The sequence below is a fragment of the Condylura cristata genome, unplaced genomic scaffold (assembly GCF_000260355.1).
Source record: "Condylura cristata isolate star-nosed mole 26May11 unplaced genomic scaffold, ConCri1.0 scaffold00014, whole genome shotgun sequence".
Lineage (NCBI taxonomy): Eukaryota > Metazoa > Chordata > Mammalia > Eulipotyphla > Talpidae > Condylura > Condylura cristata.
The window spans coordinates 14432896-14460055 of record NW_004567115.1 but is presented as its reverse complement, the minus strand read 5'-3'; the positions used below and the strand labels follow the sequence as shown (position 1 = coordinate 14460055).

The following is a 27160-nucleotide window of genomic DNA, read 5'->3' as shown; positions in this document are numbered from 1 at the left end:
GGCACAAAAACACTGATTCAAAAGGACACCTGCACCTCCATGTTTATTGTTACACTATTTACAATAGGGAAGCTGTGGAATCAATCTAAATGCCCCCAAATAGATTACTGCATCAAGAAGATGTGGTACCTATACACTATGGAATATTACTTAGCAATAAGAAAAGATAAACTCATGTCATTTGTAGCAATATGGATGGAGCTGGAAGGGATCAGCTTAGTGAAATAAGCCTGAAAGAAAATGAAAAATATCAGGTATGTTCACTCATAGCAAGCGTGTAAGGCGAGGGGGGGGAGCACTTGTAATAAAGTAAAAGGGAAAATAAGAAAAACTATAAGCCAGAGATATTTATGGGAGTGGAGAGGAAAACTGGATCAAAACTGGGGCAGGAAGAGTGCATGTGACTATCACGATGGCACATGGGTGAATTGGTGGTGGGAAGTCCACAGGGATTACAGCCACGATGAAAACAATGTAAAAAATGAAGAAGAATTAATTATCTTAAAAAAAAAGTTGGAAGATCTTAATACTTGTATTTCATTCTATATATTATATTCCAGTAAAAAGATAGTAATTGAAAAAAAAAACATATGAAGACATTCTGGGGAATTTGAATAATAGCTTTGTCCATAACTGTTTAACTTCTACCTCTACCCAAGGCTGGACCAAGCTATCATAGAACAGAATCTTTAGTTATGTTGGAATATATAAATATTCAGATTCCATTTCTGTACATAACTAATACTATTGCATTTAATGGAAGTAGTTTTGATTAATTCTGCTTTGGAAATAAGTTTCTGTTGATGTGAATATTCAAACTTTAACTTGAATAGTGAGCAAAAGGCAGACTGATTAGGAAAATAAACAAATGAATATGTTATTAAATGAGGATTTGAGTATGTATGTTGGTCATGTTTTTACATCTTGCTTATAATATCTACATTTCCATGCATAGGAGAGATTCAAAAAAAGCTTCAAGGCTTCTCCTATGCTGGGTCTATATTGGGTCTTAATAAATGACTTCATGGGAAGCTAAACAATATGTTCAAGATTAAGTCTAGGTTTCTTTTTCTCAAGGGGCTACTTAAATTTCTTAGATCCATCATTCTTAATTAGAGTTGTTCTTATAAAGATTTAGGTACTCTATACTGATATCAACACTAACAAACTTACTTCAAGAACAGAAAGATGTTGCACAGAACTAGACATAAGAAAAACCCTTTTGAAGCTGCATCTTCATGGATTAATTCTATTTAATCATTTTTATTTTGTAATTAGGGCAACATAAAAAGATCTTAAGTATTGAACTCATGATTCATGTGCTATCTCTTTCAAAGAGTTTTATAGAATGCTTTAGAATCTTTTTTTTAATTAAACTTGAAGTGTAATGCTCTCTTCTTCCCAGCTTCTCGCCATATCAATACATGACATATATTGTTTGAAAGCCATAGCTAACACTCAGAATTGTGTGTTGTTGTTGAAAGCCATAGCTAACACTCAGAATTGTGTGTTGTTGTTGAAAGCCATAGCTAACACTCAGAATTGTGTGTTGTTGTTGTTTTTAATGTAACTATATATGTAGATTTAACCTAAAAAGAACTATGGACCCAGATATGAGAGAACAAATCTACCTCATTATTTCATGCAATAAATATAAATTTATTTAATGTGATCTAAAGATTTAGCTGGTAAATCCATAGCTAAAAGCCATAGCTAACACTCAGAATTGTGTGTTTGAAAGCCATAGCTAACACTCAGAATTGTGTGTTGTTGTTGTTGTTGTTGTTTTTAATGTAACTATATATGTAGATTTAACCTAAAAAGAACTATGGACCCAGATATGAGAGAACAAATCTACCTCATTATTTCATGCAATAAATATAAATTTATTTAATGTGATCTAAAGATTTAGCTGGTAAATCTACTGAAATATTAAAAGGGGACTAAAGAACCACCTTTGGCTAAATGAAGGAAATATTATAATATATTAAACTAATTCAACAATGTTACCTATGTTACCTAAGAAATAAAAATTGTATTTACCATCCAATTTTTTGGCAACAGTTCATGATTGATTTGATGGAATATAAAAACACGTGCCTCTTGTGTGTGTTTAAAATAATATGACAGGGCCCTCCCTAATGGCATAATGGGTTCAATCCCTAATGGCACAATGGGAGGTGACCCACATGGTGACCCACATGACCAGCCTGTTGCTCCCCTCAGTACATCTGCCTGTTCTGCTCCCCACTCTGTCTCTGGTGAATTCGCTCACCACCATCACCACCACCACCCCCAAAACACACACACACACCCCTCTGGTCTGTATCCCAGGTCTGTATGCATAAATAAGTAAATCTTTAAAAATAAGTAAATAACATGAAAAAATTAGAATTCAAATGAATAGATTAAACTTAACTATTTAAATGCACAAAAGAATTTAATACCTGTTTTCTGTTGTTAAGTAGTAGTCTAAAGAGAGAGCTTGAAAACAGAAACTATCACAAAAGCATAATTTTATACTAAATGAAATTAAAAATAATTATTTTATAATTAGAAATTAGCTCATGTAACATTTAAAGGAAATTAATGTTGATTGATTTTTTTTTTAAGCTTTAGCCATAGAATTAAAATAAGAGTTGAAATACAAATAAGGATATTTGTGAAGTAACTTCTAAGGATTTGGATATCTTTCAACATTATAACATATAGAAGTAAAATAAACACAAAAAAGTAAGCACACATTTTTTTCTTTGGAAAAATCATTGACGTTATGTATGTTAGAAATATACATAAATTTATTATTAAAAAGTCAGTGTTTCTACATAAAAAGCATAGGAAGTGTGAAAGAAATGAGATTTATGTTGCAGGAAATAATGATTCCTAACATAGGCTTATTTGTATTAATAATTGCCAAATATCAGTTAAAATTATCTCTAGTACGTTTCCTTTTGTTACACAGTGTCAGTCTAAAATAAATATTAATAGTTATAAATTAATAGTTACAAATCCTAAATGCTATATTTCTAGATTTATAAAATTTACATAGAAACTGTAATCTCCACACATGTGGTAAGTAATTTTTATAGGTTTCTTATAGTATGTTTAATACTGTAGATACTTAAAATGAACCCCATCAAAAAGTAATGTTATGATGAGTCTTGAGAAAATGTGTAACTTTAAAATTTGCAATTACTGGAATACTCTTTATAAGTGAAGAAATGTTCCCTACCTTTCCCAAGGGAAGAAATTTTCTGGAAAAGAAATAAAGAAAAATTCTAAGCATTGACAAAGTTATGAATTGTTAACTAAATGAAATATTAATTTTGCTGTCCAAATTATATTCTGTGTTCTTTAAGAATATAGCTTAAAATTTGCATAAATCACCAATATTTTGTTTCAGAATTTATCCCTATCTAATTCTATTGACTTAAGAATGTTTTTCATATTCACTTTAGTCTTTCATAATTTTCATGCTAATCCAAGAAAATGCTATTTACTTGTATGTACAATAAAGTTATGCACTAAACACTTCAATTATAATAATGATCTACAAAGTAAAATTGTTCATTTTTCCCTTTTTTGAGTTATAAACTGTTATCAGTGTATATAACCACATATTATGATGCTTATATTGTTTTCCACAAAGAAATTCCAAGTATGCCAAGTAATATTTTTAGTCCAAATAACACAAAACTTGGCTAAAAATGTTTTCTTTTTAAATCATTTTAAATAGTGATTTAATTGTATAAAATTCTAAAATCTACATGATTCTTTAATGTTTGGAAGTTATTATGACTCTCTGAGGTTGATCTGATTGTTTTAATTTTAACTCATCCAACTTTGATATGTGTGTGCATATAATCTTTTACATAATATCCAGCATATCAACTAATCAAAATTAGATTTGAAATCAAAATCAAAACTTCTGTATAGTTTCCAATTGCTTCTTAGCTTTTTTTTTTTTTTTTTAAAGATGCGTACAGAACAGGGATACAGGCCAGAGGCTCAGGGGCAGTGAGAGGTTTCACCAGAGACAGAGTGGGGAGCAGAACAGGCAGATCAACGAAGTACACTGCTGAGGGGAGCAGCGGGTAGGTCAGGAGAGGTCTGCCACACCATGTGGTCACCTCTGGGGCAGGCGGGAATTGAACTCATGCAGAAGTGCCTTTAGCTTCTTAGAGCAGTGCTTTAACCCGCTGCGCCACCAGGGAGGGCCTGCTTCTTAGCTTTTATCAGACAGTTTTGTCATGCTAGACATACCCGTCTTCCTGTGAAATCTCAGGCCATTTCCTCAAAAGTGGGGAATCATGTTAGAATTTATCTTCCTAAGGGAAGCATATTCCTTACAGAGGTCATATTTAAGAAACTCCAGACACATATTTGAACACTCTAACTTAACTTCTCCTTTCCAAGATAATTGCCTATCCAGGCTGCTGAAGGAGCAATTTTAAGGATATAATCTAGCAATTGGTCTTTAGAGATGTTACTAAGAGCAAATGAAAACAGCAAACTCAATAAGAAATGAAGAGCAGGTGTTCTTTCAATTAGAAAGAAAGGAGAAGTTTCAGATAATGAGACTATGATGAAAACTAGTGAAGGATACAATATATAAAACACAATGTTAAGGTTGATATTCTTCCCACACACTCATCTGCATGCTTCCTTAATTAAATGAGCATGTTAGTTTGCATCTTTTAACATTTAATCTTGAAACAACTCCCTCTTTTCATCTTTAAGTAATGACAGTGTAGATTGCTGAATATGTAAAACACTGCAAGAAATTAGTTCATAAGTCTCTTAGTTAACTGAAGTAGATTGTAGCATATTGTGGCATTAAACTAGCTATATCAGAATTATAATTAAGACAACCCTTTTCAAGATATTTTAAGTTTGTATATGGGTTTCCACTTCATAAAGTAGTTTTATGTGGACTACCTCTAAAATGTTTTTTCCTGAAATTCATGGTTTCATATATTCCCAGGAAGAAACTTACTTCAAGTTTCAGGAATATTCCACTCTTGAATTTAACACAAACACTCGAAATCTTGCTGAACTTGTTATTTTTAGAGACACTGTTTAACTTGCTTCAGGGGAAGTCTAGTGTCATTTCTACATTTCTGTATGGACACACATGTACTCAGACACCCACATCTATCTGTTTAACAATGCCTATAGGAGTTTGTAGTTGCACTTATTTATTTAATGGTTATTCAGAATGAACAGGTCCAATTGGATGTGAGACTATCCTGAAGGCCTCCATGGGTGTTTTGTAAGAGCCCGTGAGCAGTAAAGTAAGCACAATAGTAGTAAATGTAAGCTTTCTTTGTTCAAATTACAAAGTGTCCTCACCAAGACAAGCTGAACCAAGCCATTTGCCATAACAGAGTGACCTGTCAAACTCTGATCAGATCTAGTGAATGCTGGAATAGTAATAAGCCACTAAGGGTACCCCCATTAAAATGATCTATTTAATTCTATTAACTAGTACATGCTTTATCAGTAATTAATCAATGAAACACCTTTATCAAAAAAAAAAAAGCAAAAAACAAACTTGTGACTGGTGGGAGTTGAGTTATGAGCAAATAGGAATAGTGATGAGGCAATACAAATTTTAATCCCAAAATATAAATAGCAATTTGTGTTCAAGAATGTCACATGCTTGCCCTGGGCCTGAGCTCTCTGTCAGTAACCACACCTTTAATATCCGTTTGTGGTTTAGGAGAAAGAAAATATAACTAATGTAGCATAGCAGAGTCCAGAATTTCTCATGTCTGGCCCCTCTGCTTTAATACCCCTACTAGTAACATCAGAGCTAGTAATTTAATTCCTTGGGTATAAGATATTTCCAGTTTAAAAAAAAATGACGTTTTGTGAACTAGTTAATCTATTCTAAAAACTTTTTAAAGGTCATGGACATGTCAAAGACTCTACAAGTTCTCTCTGTGTGTTTGTGTACAGAATTCCCAGAAAACTGTCAAGTGAAATACACAGACATACCAACTGTTATCGACTGACTATTGAAGAAAATATAGAACAAAATGTTTGTTACTTTAGTTTTTTGGAATTGATTTTTTATTTTCTTATATCATTGCTCATCTTTCATGTATTCAGGTATTGTCTCCACACTTCTTCCACCACCATAGCACCTCTGACCCATCACCAGAATCCCTTATGCTCTTCCTCCCCACTTTTTATTCTTCTTTTTCCCCCTTCTTCGCTGTTTGCCTCAGATCTATGGTCAGCTTGCTAATTTTGTCTTTTTCCTGACCTTTTGTTTGTCTTCCTATGTTTCACCTGTAAGTGAAATCATTCATTTTTTTTCCCTTCTGACTTATTAGCTTCCTAGAATTTTATCTTTGAAATATCAAGTATTTTAAAGAAGCAGAAGGATAAATTATGCTTACAACAATAACAGCAGTAATAAAGAGTTGCAGATAGAAAACTAGAATTAGAAGGTAATAAAATCATTATTTTCTTTGTACAAATTACTCCCTTTTATAGAAGCTAGAAGAAATTTGTGCAAAGATTTCTGGCCAAAAAAGTAGTTAAAATGGTCAAGATTTCTACCATCATGTTGAAGACAATCTTCTGGGAGGAGTGATAGCGACACTCCTTTCCTTTCAGACATAATAGTCTGCTTATGTGCTTATATTCTTTCACAAAAATTGGAAGATCAAAAAAAGTGGCCACCTACAAAGGAAGGTTAAGAATTGAATCACTAAAATAACTTGCAAATCTCAAAGGTAGTTTTGGTTTGAGTCCCGTAATCTGAAGACTAGACTCAGTAATGGTGAGTTACACCTACCCAAAAGGGCTGGTATCAATCTTTTCATCCTCTTGTGGCCTCAAACCACACACTAAAAGATGCGGAAAGGAACATCACCAGGAACCTATCACTCTTATTTTTTCTTATTTTCAGGAATTATTTTTATACTTAGCATTTTTAAAATATTGTCCAACATAAATATAATCTAGTTTGCCTACTTACACAAATTAAAAAATGAAATTCTCTTGTATAAGGTATTTGGATAACGTGAGTGATAGCAACAAGGCTTATAAAACAAAGACTGCATATTGAAGTGTTCTGCATATCAGAACAAAGGGAAGTGTGACTTTAAATTTATTTTGAAAAGTAAAATGTAATCAATTCCGTGTAAAATCATTTGTTGTATAATGTAACTCTTTTTTTTTTTTTTAAAGATTTATTTATTTTTATATACAGAACTGGGGTACAGGCCAGAGGTGCAGGGGCAGTGAGAGGCTTCACCAGAGTCAGAGTGGGGAGCAGAACAGGCAGATCGACGAAGTACACTGCTGAGGGGAGCAGCGGGCGGGTCAGGAGAGGTCTGCCACACCATGTGGTCACCTCCGGGGACGGCGGGAATCGAGCTCATGCGGAAGTGGCTTTAGATTCTCAGTGCAGTGCTTTAACCCGCTGCGCCACCAGGGAGGGCCCAGTATAATGTAACTCTTTTTTTAAAAACTTTTGCTTTTACATTCTGCTGTAGTTTGCTTTTCCTAAGGGATAGGAGGACAACTTTAATTTAGAGTATACAACTTATTTATACTATACATGACTTCTCTTAAATTTCTAATCAAAGTCTTTATAGTATGAAATAACTCAGAAAAAAAAAAAAAACCCCAGGACAATTGAAAGTATATTAACAAATATGTAAACAGTTATTTAATGCGGATCTCTGTTCAATTCAAACAACCTATGTGCTCTATTATAAATAAATAAAATACTCAGAATCTGAGACTAGTTGAGCAAAAAAGTAGTTAAACTTGGTGAGATGTGAAATTAGGTTTTAATGCATGCAAAACACATTCCAAAGCATATTTTTAGGTGTAGGCTGATTGACTTTTCTCAGTGTTTAAAATTAAAAGCTGCCTTTAGGCAGTTAAGAACCTTTGGAGAGCATTTGATATTATTAACTCAAGCACTTACATTTAGTTCTACCATAGAGCCATGCAAAAACCAACACTGAAGTCTTATCCAAGGATATATTTTTATGGGGTCATCTATCAGCACTCCCAAGTAGCCAGCTCATCAACTTCTCTTGCCACTTCACACACACATTTTTTTTTTTATATCCTGATGATGTTTCATTCATTTTCACCAGCTTTTATGAATAGCATATTAACCATAATGAAATAATAATTTATACATGGATTAATAGTTGTTTCAAGCACTGATAACTGTACCCACATAACTAACTCATTACAGTCTCACAATCTATACAAGGTAAGTATAACTATAATCCCATATTGCAATTGGAGCAACAGACATTTATTAAAATAAATAACTTGGCCCACCTTCATACAACTCATAAATAAAGCTCGGAATTAGTCCACATATATGAACTCTGAAACTGAGCAAAAAGAAAACATGTGGTTTAATGTGCATCTATAGGCTTTATCTTTCTTCTTTAATAAGCAGAATACAGAATACAAATATTTAACTCCAACTTTGTATGACTAGGAAAGTAAAGATCTTTTAGGAAAGTGAAGTACACAAAATCTTGTTCAACAATTACATGTTGAGTATTTTTTGTATGAGAAAGTTGGTTAAGTGGGTGACTATCATGATGATATACTTAGTTATTGTTTAAATTCATTTCAGAGCTTAATATTGTATTAATTTAACTCTCTCAAGAATTTTATCTGTGGGTTACTGTTATGATACTATGTTCCTTCATTTTCTCCAAAATAGTTCTTTTTTCATACATATATTACTATATAAGGGTGTGATTCAGGCAAAAATTCAAATTAACAATCTAGATTTGCCTGTGCTAAGTTAAAAATACATTGCTAAATCAATGTGATCTATAAACTCTGATGTATCAGGTGCAAACCTTCAACTACAGTTTCTATCTTCACACATTGTGATTTATTTCCCATTACCCAACATTCAACTCTAATACCAAATTCAATAGAATGGTGATTTGGAAACAATGTGTGTTTTCTTTTTAGAGCTATCAGAATGCAATGGGAGTTTTACTCTAGTGTGCAATGTGACAAAACAGTGCAAGTGCCTCAGGAGCCTGAACAGAAAATTGCCTAAATGGTGTTTATTATCCATCTCATCTAAATGAATATTGAATAAAACAATGGTTTAAGGTGAAATCTTGCTGTACATATATATTATTTCTAATCACGTATTCACTTTTATCTCAATGAATTTACAGATAGAAAAGTAGTAAGGTAAACATTGGAAAACAACTGTCAAAGATTAATTACTTTGAGAAATTTACTGAGTGGCTATATATGCAACCCACTTTTCTAGATGCTGAGAATAAAACTAGCTTATTGCAGTAACATTGGTTTATGACTGTATGCGGCTGGCTCACACTCTTCAGTGTATGTTACTGCAACACACCCACCACCATGGTACCTGTAGTCCTTGCCCACAGTCCACTGGGTTCTTCCCTCTTTGTAGCCTCTATTTTCCAGCCAGATTTCTAGTTTTTGTTGTTGTCATTGTTTAGTTTTGGTGTTTTGTCTGCCCATTTGTAAAACGACTTTAAAATATAAAGGTAATTGAAGCATAGAAGCAAAATAAAATCATTTTGTTAAAGTAACTTACAAATACCAGTTTTAGCAGTATGTTTGAAATGTACATAGCTACCATATAAATTTGTAACTGACAATCATGGATTTTAAAATGTTTTAAAGAGAAGAAATCATCACTGCCTCTAAACATATTTAGAAATGAAATAAAAAGGGAAAACCACTTTTTTTCAGTATAGTTTCAATGATATACTAAATACCAGAAGTTTGTGAGTTAATCAATAAATGTGGAATTGGTATTTTAAGTCACATTCGTAGATAAACCACTGTGTCTATAAATAAAGTTCTAATTCCCGTTACCTAGTCTTATTCCACGAAGTGTGAGAATCCACAGATTTAGAAGCGAGCATGTTTTCTTAATATCACATATCTGCCGCAGTGGTTAATTGGTATTGAAAAGAGAGAGTGCAGCCTCATCCAAGCTGCAGGCCCTTGGCAGATGAACCCTGCCTGTCAAGAGCAGCCTCTACTGGTCTGACTTTTACTTGTAACTAAAGACAAGTCAAGTCCTGAGCATCAAATATGTGAACCTTTTAGACTCAACTAGGACAAGAACGCTTAGAAAAATCTCATAATCCATAGTACATGAAAATTACGTTTTTGATCCAAGAAGTAGAAGTCAATATAAAAAAGTCTAAAGTTCTGCAGAGAAGAGAGACTGGTATCAAACAGATTGTTTTAATTGCAAGTGAAAGACATCAACCTAAGTTAATATGTTTAGGGGGTAAGGGATTATATAGGACTCAGGAAACAATGACATTCTTCTCCTCTATGTTCAGCTTCATTCTTCTTTTCAATAACAGTGATCCACAGCTATATACTATACTTGGAAGACTAGAACCTTACCTTCCAACCACATAAAATTCTAGCAAAACTAAAAAAAAAAAATCTATTTTATTAGTTCATCCAATAAATTTCAACAGGAGCAGTTCTGATCCTTAAAATGATGTTTGAAATCTATGAAGACATTTCTGATCCCTCCAATGATTTGAGGGGCTTTCAAAATCCAGCAATGTGTGGAGCTGTGTACATAAGTCCATTTTACACATTTTTTTTACTAAAATTAAGAAGTGTTTGCACCATTAATTATTTTAAAAACCCTAATATCTGTGTAAACAGAAAGCAATGTTGGATTTTATTTCATTCAGAATTTGCCAAGAAAGTCTCACTCTTTCATATATTATCACGCTATCACGACTGTCTTCAGCTGTAGATTCTACATTCACTTCTTCTAGCATTAAAATTTCGAAATGCATCTAACGCCAGCATTTTTTTTTCTCATTTCCTTTTATTTTCCTCTGTATTGCAATTAGGTCATGATATTCTAAAATTATTTGCAAATAGGCTGTATCTTCAAAGCATTTACAAAATAATTCTAAAGGAAGTTTATAAAACTTACTTGTAAGTAAGAGCATGTTATAAAATAATTTCAAAGGAGACTTTATAAAAATGATTTGCTATAAAAAATGGATATTGAGTCCAATAGGCTTGAAATCAGACTATTGCATCACTCTCCTAGGGAGAAAAAAATCTAATTGGCTCAACTCCAGTCAGATGTCTTGTGATATACCAATCATTTATAGTTAAGTAGCCACACTTAAAAGTGAAAATAAAATTGCTAGAATCCACCCTAACAGCAGTGCAGGCCCTCTCCAGAAATAGAGGGCAAATGGTCTTTTATACTTTTCTTCCTATAATGATACCAGTCAGCCACAGGAATAACCATTGTTGATCTTGTAAATTAGACTACTCTCCCTGACTAATACATTATCCCCTCTCTAGCATTCCACCTTTTGCTTTGCCCATTCTTTTCTCTACACTACAGTTAGGAGGTCCTTTTCTGATCTCTGGTTATGTAAGACTTCATGCTAGATTTCCTTACATAGGTTGCCTCAGAATTCAATTGGTCAATCTTTCATTCATTAAGTATTTCCAAATATTTAAAATTTTCCAGGCATCAACCTAGATTCTGGGGATATAGTGAACAAACAAAATCTCTGTCCTATGAAGCTTAAAAAATTTATATAAGAGGGCCCTCCCTGGTGGCGCAGAGGGTTAAAGCACAGCACTAAGAAGCTTACGCCACCTCCACAGTAGCTCGATCCCCGCCTGCCCCTGCCCCTACCTCAAGGCGAGGCAGCTCTCTCCTGACCCGCCCACTGCTACCCTCAGCAGTGTACTTCGTTCATCTGCCTGTTCTGCTCGCCACTCTGTCCCTGGTGAATCCTCTCACCCTCCGCATCTCTGGCCTGTACCCCAGTTCTGTACGAATAAATAAATAAATTTAAAAAATTATATAAGAAAATATAATCAAAAATCTTTTTCATAGTTTTTTTTTGAGTGTGAAACTGTCACTATGAGAAAGTGAGATGTGATGATACAATAAGGAACGATTGGGAGAAACTTCTTTCCATTTCTATCATGGGAAATACCTTATTCTGAAAAACATCTCATCAGGCATCTGCAAGCTAGCAAATTTGATAACTAAGTTTGTACTAGATATTAATACTCACTAATGATTGACTGCATTAGTTATCACAAAATTAAGTTGTTTTTTTCTCTTGCAACTATTCATTTTAGTTCTTGCTTTCTATACTTGATGTAAATAAATATAAGAATCTTGTAAAAAAAATACAAAGTTGTTTGGACAGTGAAGGTCTTGGAAGTCATATTTCTCTTTATGAAATCCAAAACTCTGATTTTGGCTTAAACAAAAACTGTATATGTTGCTATAATTTAAAAAAAAATGGTAATAAATTCTAGCACAGCACAGAGAACAGCAGTATACTGCAACTCAGGAAAATTAAGGGAATATAGTATAACATTGATAATGGCCAATATTCAGTTTTAGTTGCAGATAACTAGGATTTCATGAGGGTATAGTTTGAGGATCGCTCTTTTATTCCAAAGGAATTATTTAAATAATGAAACCATAGAAAACTGGGAAATACTTTTTTCTAGGAAACAGGGAGAATGGAAATCTTAAATCATATCAGATAGATTGCTTTCTATAACACCGACACTTAAAGCATACCTTTTGAAGCCTAAGAGTCTCCTAGTTTGTGGCTAATCTGAAATTGAGTTGAACTGAAGCTATAGTCACTACTTTCTGGACCCAGACTGAAAGAAACTTCCTCCTTGGTTAAACATTAACCTAAATAGAAAACTTAAATTCAAAAACATGAAGTGAAATATAGTTCTGTAATGTTCTGGTATATGAATATTAAAAGATGGCCCAGAATTACAAAAGGAAAATGTCCCCACCTGACTCAACATGGCTTATGCCAATACCATGGGGTGGTGCTATAGAACATGTAGCTAATTATTACCTACAGGAACTGGACACTCCTAATTCATCATTTAATTAATATTTTTATTCAGTGTTGGACCAAATAACAACAAAACAGAAATTTGAAAATTATGACACTATTTTCCCCAATATAAAGTTCTAATCAATCAACAAGTACTGTCAAACACACATCAATCAGAACAAAATAAATGCCTAATGTTCATTAGAGGTGTGATAAAGTTAGGTATGAGAAATATAAAATTCACATACAGTCCTGTTATATATCTGTTATATTTTATAGTGTATATATTATAGTATCAGTGCAGGATGTATGTGTATAAACATGTTTATCATCAAAAAAGATAGAGCATAACCATCATGGGCTTCAGTTGCTAGAAGACTTCTTAAGAGATGAGACATTAGTTCTTAAATAAACTCTAATAACAAAATTCAATTTTTCTCCTTTTACAAAAATTCAGGAAAGTTGTAAAATACTAAGCTGGATTAAAAACAAAATCAATATAAGGAAATCAAAATAAAATTAAAGAACACTAGAGATAAAATGGTCTACAATATAGTTTAAAACATAGCATTTATAAAAGATATCTTTGGATTAAGATCCTATTTCTCTTTGAGAACACTGGAAATAAAAAGATAATTATATAATTCTTTCAATAGAGAAAAAAAACCTATTCATCTAGAAATTGTTAGACAGAAAAAAAAAAACACTTCAAACATCAGGATAAAAGAGACATTTTTCAAACTACCAAAAAAACCAACTTTCCCACCACCATGTATATTTCATACATCAGGAAAGAGATTTTTGAATAAAGAGAGATCATGAAATAAGACATTAGAAATGAATCCAAATGTACTAGAAAGTACAGTAAATATAAATGAACTAAGTTGAGTAAGTAAAAGGTAAAGTATTATTTAAATAGATTTTTAAATCTACCTATAAGCTATTTGTAGAGTTAAATATAAAACATATTTGAAAGTAAAAGAATAAAAGAAGTACGTATCATTAAAATTAATCAAAATAAGTTGGGGAAAATTATAGTGATACTCATTAAAATCAGGAATATTTAAATTTAAGACAGAAATCTTGACTAAAGACAAAAAATAAAGATCTCAATTCACCAGAAAAGTATAATAATTCTAAACTGATATGTGTCTGATAAATAAGTCTCAAATATAAAAGATAAAAATTTGAAGATATGCAGAACACCGTCAAAACAAGAAATTTCAATATATCTTTCAAAATTTATAGCTTATACTAGCACAATAGAGAGATTATGGAAGATAAAAATAAGTAATAACCTACTAAAACTTAGTTTCTAGTAATTAAATGTGCATAATTTTCAAGGAAACTAAGATTACTTACAAATATTGACTTTATATTAACATTTAAGTGATTTTTTGTTCAGAATATATAGTGGAGTTACATGTGCAAAATGTGTAGGAGCTCAAGAGAAGAAAAAAAAAACCTTCTCTTCCTGGAATTAGGTACTGGCCAATAAATGGGGTTTCTCTCAGGAAAGAGAGAGATATATATTCCAGACTGTACATATAACATACTACTTGGTAAGGGACAAAAAAACGGTATGATTAAGGAAGAGTTAGTCAGTCAGTGAAAGTATAATAAAACATGTGAACTGGCAGGTAAGTAAGCAAATTTGCATCCTGTTGTATCATGTTGAGTAGTACAGATTATAAAATAAGCAGCAGGGAATCAATTATATTTATATTTTGATTTCCCATTCCTGCTTCCATTTAAGTTTATCTGCATTAACCAACTCTCAGTTATCCCATGTTATAGTTCTCATAGAACAGCTAAAACAGAGCTTTGATGATTAACTTTTACCAAAAAACTAAGAATAGCCAGGATAAAGTATTTCCAAAGCCATCTAGTCAACATCTGGGATTTATTTGTTACTTTATTTGTTTGTGACATTTATCATTAACAAACTAAATTCATTACTTATGATAAGCATTTTATATTACATTATCTAGACCTACCTTTATTGAATTCCCTTAAGGCCTGACTCTCTGTCTCATTAGTTTACTCTGCTAATATACTCTTTTGGGTTCAACTCACAGAGATAGAACTATCAAATTCTCGGAGGCAAGTAATATTTTTGACTATAGAAAAATCTGACCAAACTGTCAAAAATAAAGAAAATCAGCTAAGGAAATTGTCAAACGTAATTCATAGTTCTGGGACAGGGTGATACCTAGATTTTACGAAAGCAGAAAACCAAAATTTATCATTGTATCTCCAAATAATCTGTGGTGCCCTGCCCAATATAAAGGCATTAGGCACACTTTATCAGTGTCTGCCATCAGAGCTAGTTCCCAGAAATACTTATTTTTTCATACTTGTGGATATATTTAGGCAGTTCTACAAACTTCTATATCCCTCTCCATCAGTACCAGTTCTAGTTTGGGTGCCCAGTTTCCAGATTTTTCACAATTTTTACTGACATGAATTAAGAATCAGAGAAATATATAAATTTTCTTCATTGTGATTCCAACCCATGCTAATTCTAGGTGCTTAGCTGGAACACCACATAAGTATTCACTGCAATATGAACAGTTTCACTGCAAGAAAAATGTAATAAAATTGGTATACATCAGAGATCATTCAACAGAAATTCAGATTAGATAAAATGAGAACTTGATTTAGGGACAATTGGTATAGAGGAGAGAACTCAAACTATGTGGCATTATGGAATTATTGATCAATTAGATGAGTGGTATGGTGAAATGGATACATAGAAAATTATCCTGAGAGTTCTAGAGTGGGTGTCTGAATAAACAGTGACAGAACAGAACAGAAATTCTGTTAGATTCAAATGACTGTGAAACATTACAAATAAAAACTCCTAGTTGATTGTCGAAATCTAAGGAGTTCGGATGTAGCTCAAGCGAGAATTGCAAGTTGGATTACATTAGTGTGTATCACCACCTCCTAAGTGATAACAGAAGCTATGTGAGTAGGTAAGATGAAGTAGGAAGTATATGTAAAGATGAACAGAAAAATACCATGGACAAAATTCCAGGAAAGTGAAACTTTGGAAAGGGCATACGTAATGTAAAAGAGCTATTTAAAGATTCTGAGCGTGAAAGATCAAATAGTTAAAGAATTTGTATACTGTATAATGTGGAAAATACTAAAAAGTCAAATTCTTACTAATAATGTATATGCCATAAATCATAAAGATCACTTTTGCTAATACCATATTAAATAACAGGTCTTATAATAAAAAAATTAGACACTGGTTTATTTAACTCAAAGAGGAAGAGAAAGTCAATTATTCCGTTGGAGTAGGAATATACTTTTTATTCTGTCTATATCTGTATTTACTAGGAGTCATGATTTCATTGTTAATTAAGCTTTAAAGTGCTGATCACTTTCAAATTTTACTTGTTGCTTTTCTTGTTGTCTTTGTTCATTTGTGTTTCAATACTATTTATTATAAAACAAGAAGTGGGAAAAATGAGATTTCAGTGTTTAGGATTTTAATTGCACTGTGTAAAGTGAAAAACACTAAAGCACAGATTTACAACTTTGAATGAGATCAGTTTAAAATAAGAATAGTAGTGCATCTCCCTAAAGAGGAAATTAAGACAAAGAAGACAAAAAAAAAAAAAAGCATACATATCTAGAGATGTTTTAGAGTTAATTTAAGTCTATGAAGTCAAGTTAAAGTATAACACTAACAATTTAATTTGATATAGTGCATTCTCACATATAATATAAACTTTATATTATGCCTAAATGACACATTTTCAAAAAGTAACTGGGAGTTCACTTTAAGTGAATGTAAGTATGAAACTGAGGCTGAAAAAGCAAAATGCACATAGTTGCAAATGTTAAACACTCTAAAATTATATATATATGACAATACATATATATAGTCATATATATGACAATACATATATAAATATATGTATGTATTGTTGTCTTATATATTAAGATTTGAGAGCTTCTCTGATGATACAAGGGTTAAAGTCTCAGCCCTGTCAAGCTGTCACCAGCCACTGCAGAACTAGCTCAATACTGGCCTGAGAGCTAATACCCGTCACATGGCACAGCAGATCTCTCCTGTCTCACCCACTGCTCCACTGTGTCAATCCACCTGTTCTGCTCCCCACTCTGTCTCCTGTGAATCCTCTCTCTCTCCACACTTCTGGCCTACACTGCATTTCTGGTATGCATAAATAAATAAAATAAATCTTTAAATATATATATAGAGAGAGAGAATTGCCAGTGTTTAGGAAAGATTGAAAACAAATATATATGTAACAAGGTATCAGTATGTATATTATAAAAAAATAGTTTGTATACTAATTGAACTTAGAAGCAAAGGAAAAATTTTCTCTTGCATTTGCAATGTGCCAAAAATGTTTAACCTAATTCAGCTGTATATTTCACATTCATAATTACAAATTACTCATTATTTCTCCGGAAATGCTTTAGTAATGAGAAGCCTTATCATTATAACACAACACTATTCACACAACTACTTACTCTGAACCATGACTCAAACATAAACGTTAAGAAAGGTGATGAGCTATAATATCTAAAAGTTTAACTGCCACTGCTGTCAGGAGCAATCAACAGATCGAAACACTGATTTTACAAGGTAATCAGAAAAATTAAACAAAATGCTGATTAAGATGAGCTCTCTAATTTTTTTCTGCCTATAGTGTCTCCACACCAGACAACGTAATAGGTATTATGGTACAGTGATTTAGAAATACAGGTGATCATATGCTACAAATATCAGAACAAAAGGAAATTACCTTTTACCTTTTTGTCTTAGAACAAGTAAGATTATGCAAACAGGTACTGAATATCAGTCTAGTACTTTAAGAGTGTAGTGGGTTTCATTTTGTGGCAAGAATGTTCACAAGTTAGATGACAACATATGCAGAACATAAGTAGATATGCAGAGCATGATAATTCAAACTTTCTCAACCTTGTAGCTTGGGGAAAATTAAAGGAAAAGCACAGAGAGAAATAAACTGGATAGGTGTAAAATACTGAGGCATGTTCACTGAAACATTTTGAAAATAATAGAGTCTTTGCAAAAGTTACCAATAATATGTAAATATATGTGTACTTATAACCATGAGTTCTTTGTGAAATTATTTAATAATGATGAAGAAAAAGTATGATGAGGCCAGTAATTAGTTTAGAACATAATTATACTTGTTAAAAGTGTGTCACTAAGGCAAAGGGAGAAACAGAATTCATTTTATGAAGAAAAGATTCATGAGATTACATTCAAATTATTTACTTAGAAGTACACTGTAATTCTGGTACGGAGACTAAGTAAAAATTGTGGTAAATTTTAGGTAAATAGCTTCCCTCTTTTAGACATAGTTCATGTCTCAAAACATATTTTTAAAACCTTCTAACATTCTTATTATATATAAACACACCATGATAATTGTATTTTCCCCATTTGTGACATTGATTTATTATATAATGTTTCACAAAAGTGCTCTTGCTTACAGTGTCTGGTTGTCTCTACTGTACAACTCAAAGATTCTTTTATCTTAGGTAGATAATATATATATATATATATATATTATAGGCATTCTAAAGAAAGAAAGAAGTTAGATAATGATAATATGCAGGTTAATAAGTGAAGCATAATATGCCTCCAGCAAAGATATAGAAGGCTCCTGGATTTCATAATTTGAGGTTTGAATTTTTAACTATTTAGGATTAATTCAGCATGTTTGCAGTTTACAGCCTTAATAAATCAACTGAGAAATCAACAAAGCATGCGTTTGCGTAAGCATGTGTGTGTGTATGCACACACATACAAGACACTGCCAATGTCTGTCTGGCTGATCCATCACCCAGCATCAATCTGTTTGGTGTGCCCTCTTTTCTATGTCACTTAAATAATCATTCTGAATAACAGAAACTGTGCCTCCTTGAGGAAAATGTTCTTTAGAAGAATGCCAATATCATATATCAGACAAGGGGCTAATACCCAAGATCTATAATGAACTCCAACTCAGCAAAAAGAAAACAAATAACCCAATCAAAAAATGGGCAAGAGCTAAATAAATTCAAAGACATACAGAAGGCTGACAGACACATGAAAAAAAGTGCTCACCACTTATCATCAGGGTAATGTAAATCAAAATCACAATGAGAAACGAGGTCACACTCATAAGAGTGGCCACATCAAACTCACAAGAAACAAGTGTTGGTGAAGGTGCAGAGAAAAAGGAACTTTTATGTACTGTTGGTGGGAATGTAGTTTGGCTCAACTCCTATACAAGACAATATGGATATGTAGTGAACTATTAAAAATAGAAATATGATTTAATCAAAGCAATTTCACCACAGGCTATTTACAATAGCTACATTATGGAAATAACCCAAGTACCCCAAAATAGATGAGTGGATTATGAAGATGAGATGTATACAAACAATGGAATCTTTATTGCTCAACTGCAAAAAGACATGAACTCTTGCCATTTGTGACAACATGGATGGAACAAAAGGTGGTTATGCTAAGTAAAATAAGTCAAAATGAGACAAATACTGAGTGATTTTTTCATATGTGGAAACAAAAGGAAGGAACAGACAAGAACAAAATAAAACAAAGTTTAGAAACCTGAGTAAAACTGAGATTGCCGCAGGAAGATAGAATTGGGGGAAAATAAAAGGAATCTGGGGCCTCGTGGACTATGGCAGAGGACTGTGTGTGTCTTGATGATGTGGATAGTGTGTTAACACACATCTGAAGAGGTGTGACTCTATAGCTCCAAATAATATACTGTGTTGTAAGTCAATGTTAATTCAATTATGAAAAAAAGAATGTCAAAATGTAGTTTCTGAGGAAAAATGGATAAAAGAAAAGAAAATGATGGTTCTTAAGCAAAAAAAAAAATACATATTATCAGATAAGATATACTCTTTAGATCCAGACATGTTGAAACTTGCTGTGGTCTTGAAAATCATTCCTTAAAAAGGTGTTTTCAGTGTTGACCTCCTTATAAGTGTGAAAGAGATATCCCTTCAAATATAATATTGCATTATATACAATCCTTTATTTGTGGTTCCTAATATAAGGAAAATTTGTTAAGTTATATGAAAAAATTTTGCAAGATTCAATAAAATTTGATATGATCACATTTAAGCCTGTTAAGTACCAATGACTGCCACTGAAAACTTAAGTTCATTATGGAATAAACCATTGATATTTATGAAATTATTGTCTTGTGCCCTAAATGAATGATTTGCAATACTCTCTTTTAGGTTTTATTCATAAATATCAACCACATTGCCCAGAGAAATGAACTAAGAATGATTATATTAGCCAAACAAAAAAGAGGGATGTGAACAATTATTCTGTAACTAGAGAAATTTAGTGAGAAATATTGATATCCATCAGAAATTCTCCAAATTTCCTAGAATCCAGGAAATAAGAGCCCAGATAAAGGATGGATAGGATATATATGGAAATAAAGGGCATATATTTGAATTCTTATTCTAATAATTATTAACTTTGTGATCCTAGGCATTTCATTTCATACTTCCTAGTCTCCATTTCAGTATTCCTAAAATGGTAATACAATATTCAGTAAACAAGACCATTATGTCAAACAAGGAAATATTTGGAGAATAAAAAGAGCTACATTAACCTCATCTGTTTGAAAAAATATTTCTTGCAGGAGGGCACAAAAATGTCTTTCTCAAAAGAACTACTTAAAGTCCTAGACTCTCAGACCTGACGATCAACTGTTCTAAGGTTTTCCCTTGTATTCCTTGGCCTTACATTTCTAAAGAGAGTCTTGCATAGATAATGGAAAAGTAGACTACAGAGCCCCAGCCTCATTTGAAGCAGAGCTATTCCTCTTTTGTTGGCATTAGACATTGTGATTGTTTAGAAGATATTGTTTGAACAAATAATTCTGCTGTGGTTAAAAAATGATTACAACAAAACCAGCTAGTCTAGTTCAGTTCCCTCCCTGCAACACCACCGACAGAGACACCCAGGGCTAACAATTAAGACCCTTCCAGGTGACAGCACTGTCACTTCCAGGTGACTGTCACTTCCAGGTGACAGCAAAGCCTAGGTTTAGATGTTTTCCATCTACTATGCCAACCAAAATAATGTCCTTTATACCACACAAGTGAATGTCCTTACAGGTTAGATTTGGAGTAAGAGCTTTAATACTTCAGGGTGCCTCTGATTTCTAAATGTTGCTAAACTCCATTTTGGTATGGTCTGATTGTTTCAATTAACATCTAAGGCTGAAGCTTCAGCTCTTATTTTCCTGATGGACATTGCCATGGCAATTAAAGCCTCTCTGGCTGGATAATGAAATCCTTTATTTTCTAAAAGTTTGTGATGTCAACTTGGTGTAGAACACTCTAGATAACCTACTTAATACCAAAAAAATAGTGTAGTGTCTAAAATCTGATCAGGGCTGACAATATTTTTCAGAGTGAATCTACAAAAATATTGTTTAGGATTATGAGGAAAACTTGATGCACTTTCAATTTTTAGTGTGTGAGTCTTTATTTCTCTTGGCATGCTGATCCTTAATTTTTTTATTATGTCGTTGACTTAGAAGTCTCTAGAAAGTTTTACTGAGGATATAAGAACACTTCATGCTTTTAAACATGTGCCCAAAAGAGCTAGTATATTAAAATCTACATTTATATAAAATTAAAAAGCTCATTTTTAGTCACATAGTTTTAGAAACAAAGGATTTTATCACAGATTAAGGACAATCCTCAACATTTAAAATTAAAAAGGTTTATTTTGACATGAAAACATTCATTAGTATAGCTACCAATTTAAATGTATATACTCAAAAACCTTTACAGACATTTGAAAAGTGCATTGCTATTTTCTTAGAAACTCAAGATTATCATTTATGCCAAATCATAGTTTAGCTAAAGTACTGATACAATATGAGAAACACCTCACTAAATGTACTGATACAATATGAGAAACACCTCACTAAATGTTATACAAAAGAAATGTTCCAAAAGACATATACTGATTATTGTATTGGAGCATTAAGCCACCTTGTGTAGTTCTGAATTAAACCTATAAATCTTGAAATATTCTTTCCTTTGGAGATGAGTGAAGTGGAAACATCCAATAGAGAGTGGAATATATACTTAGTGATAACAGCAGGACACTAACAGTTTCAAAAATAGTCATTTGTACTACTACTATTACCGCAAATGTGTGCTTCTTAAATTTCTTGTCACTTAGGTCAAACATGGTCTTCATCTCTCCTGTCTTAATATAAACAAGAATGTCTTGCTACTGTTTACTACAAGTTTGATGGAATAAATCCATATTCTGAATATTAAGAAATCAAGATTAACTGTTTCTACATTTTCATGACTGGCTTCTGTTAACAAGAGAATTGGAAACCAGTTCTGGACTGAGAGAACTTATAAATTCCTTGAGATGTGAAAGAGGTCAAATAATTCAGTACTCACAGTGTGTTTCTTATTCTAAGCCAAGAAATGAATGTATAAGCCACGTTGCTAAAAATATGATATTTGAGTACTAGTTCTCACTAGGGAATTACTAACATAAAAAAAAAAATACTTAAACTCATCTCAAGCTTCCTCACTGTAGTCAGCCTGACTTTCATAAGTTGTATCTTATTGATGAAACAGGACAAAAACATTTTTAGAACTCAGTTCTACGCACTGACTCTCTTACTTGTTTGAAATTGTAGATGCATGTACTATAAACTTGGTTTCAGACCTCAACATTTTTTAATCAACCAGTTAGTTGTTTAATCACCGATGTTGATTTTTTGTTTGTTTGTTTGTTTTGTTTTGTTTTATTATCATTTCTCAGCTAACTGTATTATTCAAGGAAGGTTTCTCCTTTCTGATTTGGGGCAATGTTCAAGTTCTCTGCAGATAAAAATGTATTTATCTCTTTAATTTAAGTTAAAGAGATAAAATTACACCAACAGTGTTGGACTGCTAGTAGTTAACTTAAACAAGTTCAGTTATATTTTTCGAAAGGTTGTTAGTGCATCTCAGTATTAACTATGTAGTTTATTATATTTTTATAAATTAATAAAATATTTCAGTGACATATAATTTATTTCTACCAGTAATGAAAAATTTCATTTTAACTTCTAATCAGTTATCTCATTAAAGGAACAACACTGACAAATAAATAAAGGCTGGAATTGAACAGGGCTGAAAAAGCTGTACTTATTATATTTGTGATGAATATTATGTTTTTCATTTCCAAGCAAACTACAATTATATACAAATATATGGTTCAAAAGCATGATTTCTTGATTTCAAAATTAATACAGGTGATTAAAATCCATATTTCAAAAAGTTGAGAAAAATCATTGAATCATATGCATTGTTATATACTACTTAAATATTACCGTTTATTTAGATTCAATATATTTTATAAAAGCTACAAATGGAAATGTGTCAGCTCTAGAAATTAGTGGCATTTTCTGTTCTAGTGTTATAAGATACGTTGTTTAAAAGAGGATAACTACAGAGCAAAAATAATGGCTAAAGTTATTAATTTAAATATCAATTACTAAGTGTGCTTTATAACTCAGATGTTCCAGGATAGGGGGTGCTTTCTCTAATGTCAACATTCATTAACACCCACTTTTCCAAAGCAGTAACCCAAATTTTGGGTTTTTTGATGTTGTTTCTTTAAACAAATACCAGAGCAAAATCCAGAATAAAGTTTATACATTTACTGAAGAAAGAAAGAAAGAGAGATCAAAGGGAAAAGAACAGACCAAAATTCTTTGGATGAGAGCTCTCTCCCTTCTTAAGACTGATTCATCAGTAGTTTATGTGCAGAAAGGAAGATGAAATAAGCTTGCCTTCATTAGTAAGTTTTATGTAGAGAGCTATATCTTAACTTCCACCAGCATATATTTTAATATGGATATTATATTTCATAGTACATTAACAACACTGGATTAACACTTCATTGTTGAAACTTATCATTGATTTAAAAACTTTCAAAAGACAATTTACTGAACAGCATATTAAAATCAACATTAACACATTCAACATAGCAAAAAAATAATTTATTTGCTAGAATCTCATAAAAGGAAAATAATTTCCTGCAAACTAAGAAAATTAGCAGAATTTCTTTCCTTCAATCCTGATGTAAGCAATCGTACCTAATAACAACACATATGATGTTAAACTAAATTAAAAAGTATTCTTGAACATTATTTTGTGCATTTATGTATCAAATGGTAGTAAACATTATTTTTCTTTACATGTATTTAAAACATCATAGCAACTAAAGTTTTTAATTTAGCTATGCCTTTGCTTAAGGGTCCTTGACTCATAGGATGAAAAATCAACAGGCAAACAATACCGAAATTAAGCATCCCCATTTTTCCTTCTCTACCACTGACCATCATCAGGGTCTATTCAGCAAGAAGTCACCAGAAAATAATATCAACTAGAATTATTTAGAAAGTCTAAAGCAAAGGATTCTGCTGATGAGAAGAACTACTAACAGGTTATTCCACATGGGGTTCACCTGTGCCTATGAAGTGCATTTATTCCAAAATATAAATATTTCAAAGCCTCTATGTTCCAGAAGTGTAATCAAACCTCATGATACAAATTTACTTCCCAAATTGGAAGATCTCATTTTTTTTTTCTAATAAGGTTTAACTACCTTTCTCATCTGGCCAGTTTTGACTCTCAACAGTCGCTGCCCTGACAAAATTTTTCAGCTACCTCAAAAGATCTTTTCTTCTAATATTCCTTCTTTTCTTCCAGTCAGTCATTGCCAATACACTCTATGTCAAGCCTTTCCAGTTTCCACCCTTGTGCTACTTCTCCACACAGTCTAGCACACCCTGGCTGTGAGAATCTCTGAATTAATGTGTAATTGTTTGGGGGCTAGGATGAGATCTTCTACTAAACAAAACAGAAGTTTCCACAATGGTTTTGCTCTTTTACTCGTTTAAGAATTTAATATTGCCAGGGCTCAGAGGGGAATAACATACTAGAAAACTAACGGAATCAGGGGAAATGATCACTTCAAATCATTTTCTTTTCCATTTTTTTCCAAAGAAAGCTTTCTACTGTGCCATACCCTAAGCTTTAATAATAATAGTAATCACCATCATCATCATCATCTGGAAACTGTCTCTGCATGATACATACTTTACAAACATTGTTCAAGTACTTTCCTTTGCATCTCAAATAACCTACTACTTTCCCCCAGTGACTGGATTGCTTGTAAAAAGGCAGCCAGGGATACTTCAAATACAAAGATAATGCATCCTAATTTAACACCTTACATAGACAATAGGAGATAGAGGATACCTCTATCCAGGTGGAAGTTTACTAATTCTGGCATCAGCCATAACACAGATTACTTGTTACTCCCCATTCTAAGGGGGAATAGCAAATATGCCTCCTCCAAACATCACTTCTTCAAACCTGCCTTAAATGTAGTGGCAACTAAGTTCTGATCACTTCCCCCTACTCCACCTTCAACTACAGAACATAGCAAAGGCATTTCAAAATATGTCACAGTTCTCTATTGTCTGTCCTTAGCTTTATACAATTTACAAAGCCATGAGATCTGGAGACCACATTCTAAAAGCACTGGGCTCAGTGCTGGGTTACACTTGGTGACCAGAGCAGAGGGCTTTTGCCCTTTGCAGGGGATTTCAGTAGCCTTCCAAACTTACTGGGCAAATCCATTTAACAGAACAAACCTTCATAGTAGTCAGGTTTTCTCAGTGGATAAAGGTGCCTGTAAGTCAAGGTTGAACAAAGAGTCCATCTGAACTGAATATCTATAACAACAACAACCCTCTGAAACAATGTAACAGTGCAGAAAATGTCTAGGAGTAAAAAGGGCTGGGGAATGAAAGGAAAAGATGCTCCCAGACTCGCCCCCTCCACGGCTTTTCATTTACAGTGAGCGGGACATTTAAATCATTTTTGTGGTTTGTCGGTTTTTTCTTAAGTTCGCAGTCCACAGGCTTTGGGGCAAACTGTCAGCTTGGACGCTCCCACCCTTGCGTCTGGGAAAGGAAAGGGCGAGGCGAGGATTCCCCAGGAAGCTGCAGGGGGATGCCGGGCGCTGCGCGGGTCCCAGACCACGCGCCGCTCCGCAGGCACATTGGGGGAGGTGCCACCCCGCCCCCCATCCACCCCACCCCCATCCCCACCCCCACCCGACCCAGAGCAGCCCAAACTCGCTCTGGGTCGGCTCGGTTGGGCTCTGCACTTCCCTAGACCCTTTCGGCGCGGCGATGCTCCAGCCTGGCGCCAGCGGGGAAGCCTTTCCAGCCCCTTCCTCGCAGCCGCCCCGCGAATGAACACGAGTTCGCGCCCGGGGACAATGCAGCTGCGGGTGAGACCGCGTTAGCGGTCGTGGGAAAAAAGGGTTTCAGTAAGTGCGGAAATAAAAAAAAAACAGCGGTCGCCCCAGACGCCTCTGTAACGCAAATCACCTAGCGGAAATAGGCTGTGCCAGTGTGGGGCGGGGGAGAAGCGGACTCCAAGCCAGGGAGAGGTGGCAAAGTGGCCGCGCAGCTCGGGCAACTTTGCTGGGTAACCAGGAGACAGCGAGCAGAGACTGCTGCCGCTGCCGTTTCCCAGCCTAAGACTAACGGGCACTAGGCGCCGAGTCTGGTACCCAAAGTGCTACTGTAACTGAGGAGGAGGAGGAGAGGATGACTGCTGTCGGGAGGAGCAGGCAGGGAGGGGAGCCCAGCCTGAGAGTGCAAGCCGAGCCCCAGAAAGCTTCCTTCCACGTCCCCGGCCCTAGGAGGGGCGCCTGCGCTCGGGTACACTTCACCCCAAATGCCCACTCACCGTCCCACGGGGCCACCAACTATTCTAACAACGCAAGGAAAAGGCAGCGAAATAAAGAGCAGAGCAAGAGAGCAGGCGAGAGAAAGAAAGGAAGACACCCGCCCTGAAGGATCACGTACCTTGAGCTCCTCAATGTCCAGGTTTGTTGATCTGTCCATGGAGCGAAACTGAAGGAAGTGGAGAGGAACCGGGCAAGTTGTACCAAAAAACAATCTAGTCTTTTAGTTTCCAACCTAAACTCAGCTTTATCCTCCTCCAAGCCCTGGCAGCTTGTCTCAGTCTCATTCTTCGTGATCACGCCGCCTCCACCGGTTAAAAATAATAAAAATAAATAAATAATAATTATAATTCACTTTGTTTTACTTCTTCAAAGATTTTTGACAGGTGATCTTTACCGCGGTGCAACACAGCTTAGTCGAATTAAGCAGGGGGGG

General features: G+C 33.8%; 1 protein-coding gene across 1 annotated transcript in view; it reads right to left on the bottom strand.

The window, feature by feature from the left end:
• The window catches only part of SGCZ (sarcoglycan, zeta), a 765544-nt gene extending 738472 nt beyond the window's left edge, over nt 1–27072 (bottom strand). Inside the window, exon 1 of the mRNA XM_004682194.2 lies at nt 26846–27072. Coding sequence (XP_004682251.2) covers nt 26846–26884 — 39 coding nt within the window. The 5' untranslated portion in view covers nt 26885–27072. The remainder of the gene's footprint in view (nt 1–26845) is intronic.
• Nucleotides 27073–27160: the final 88 nt, after the last annotated feature.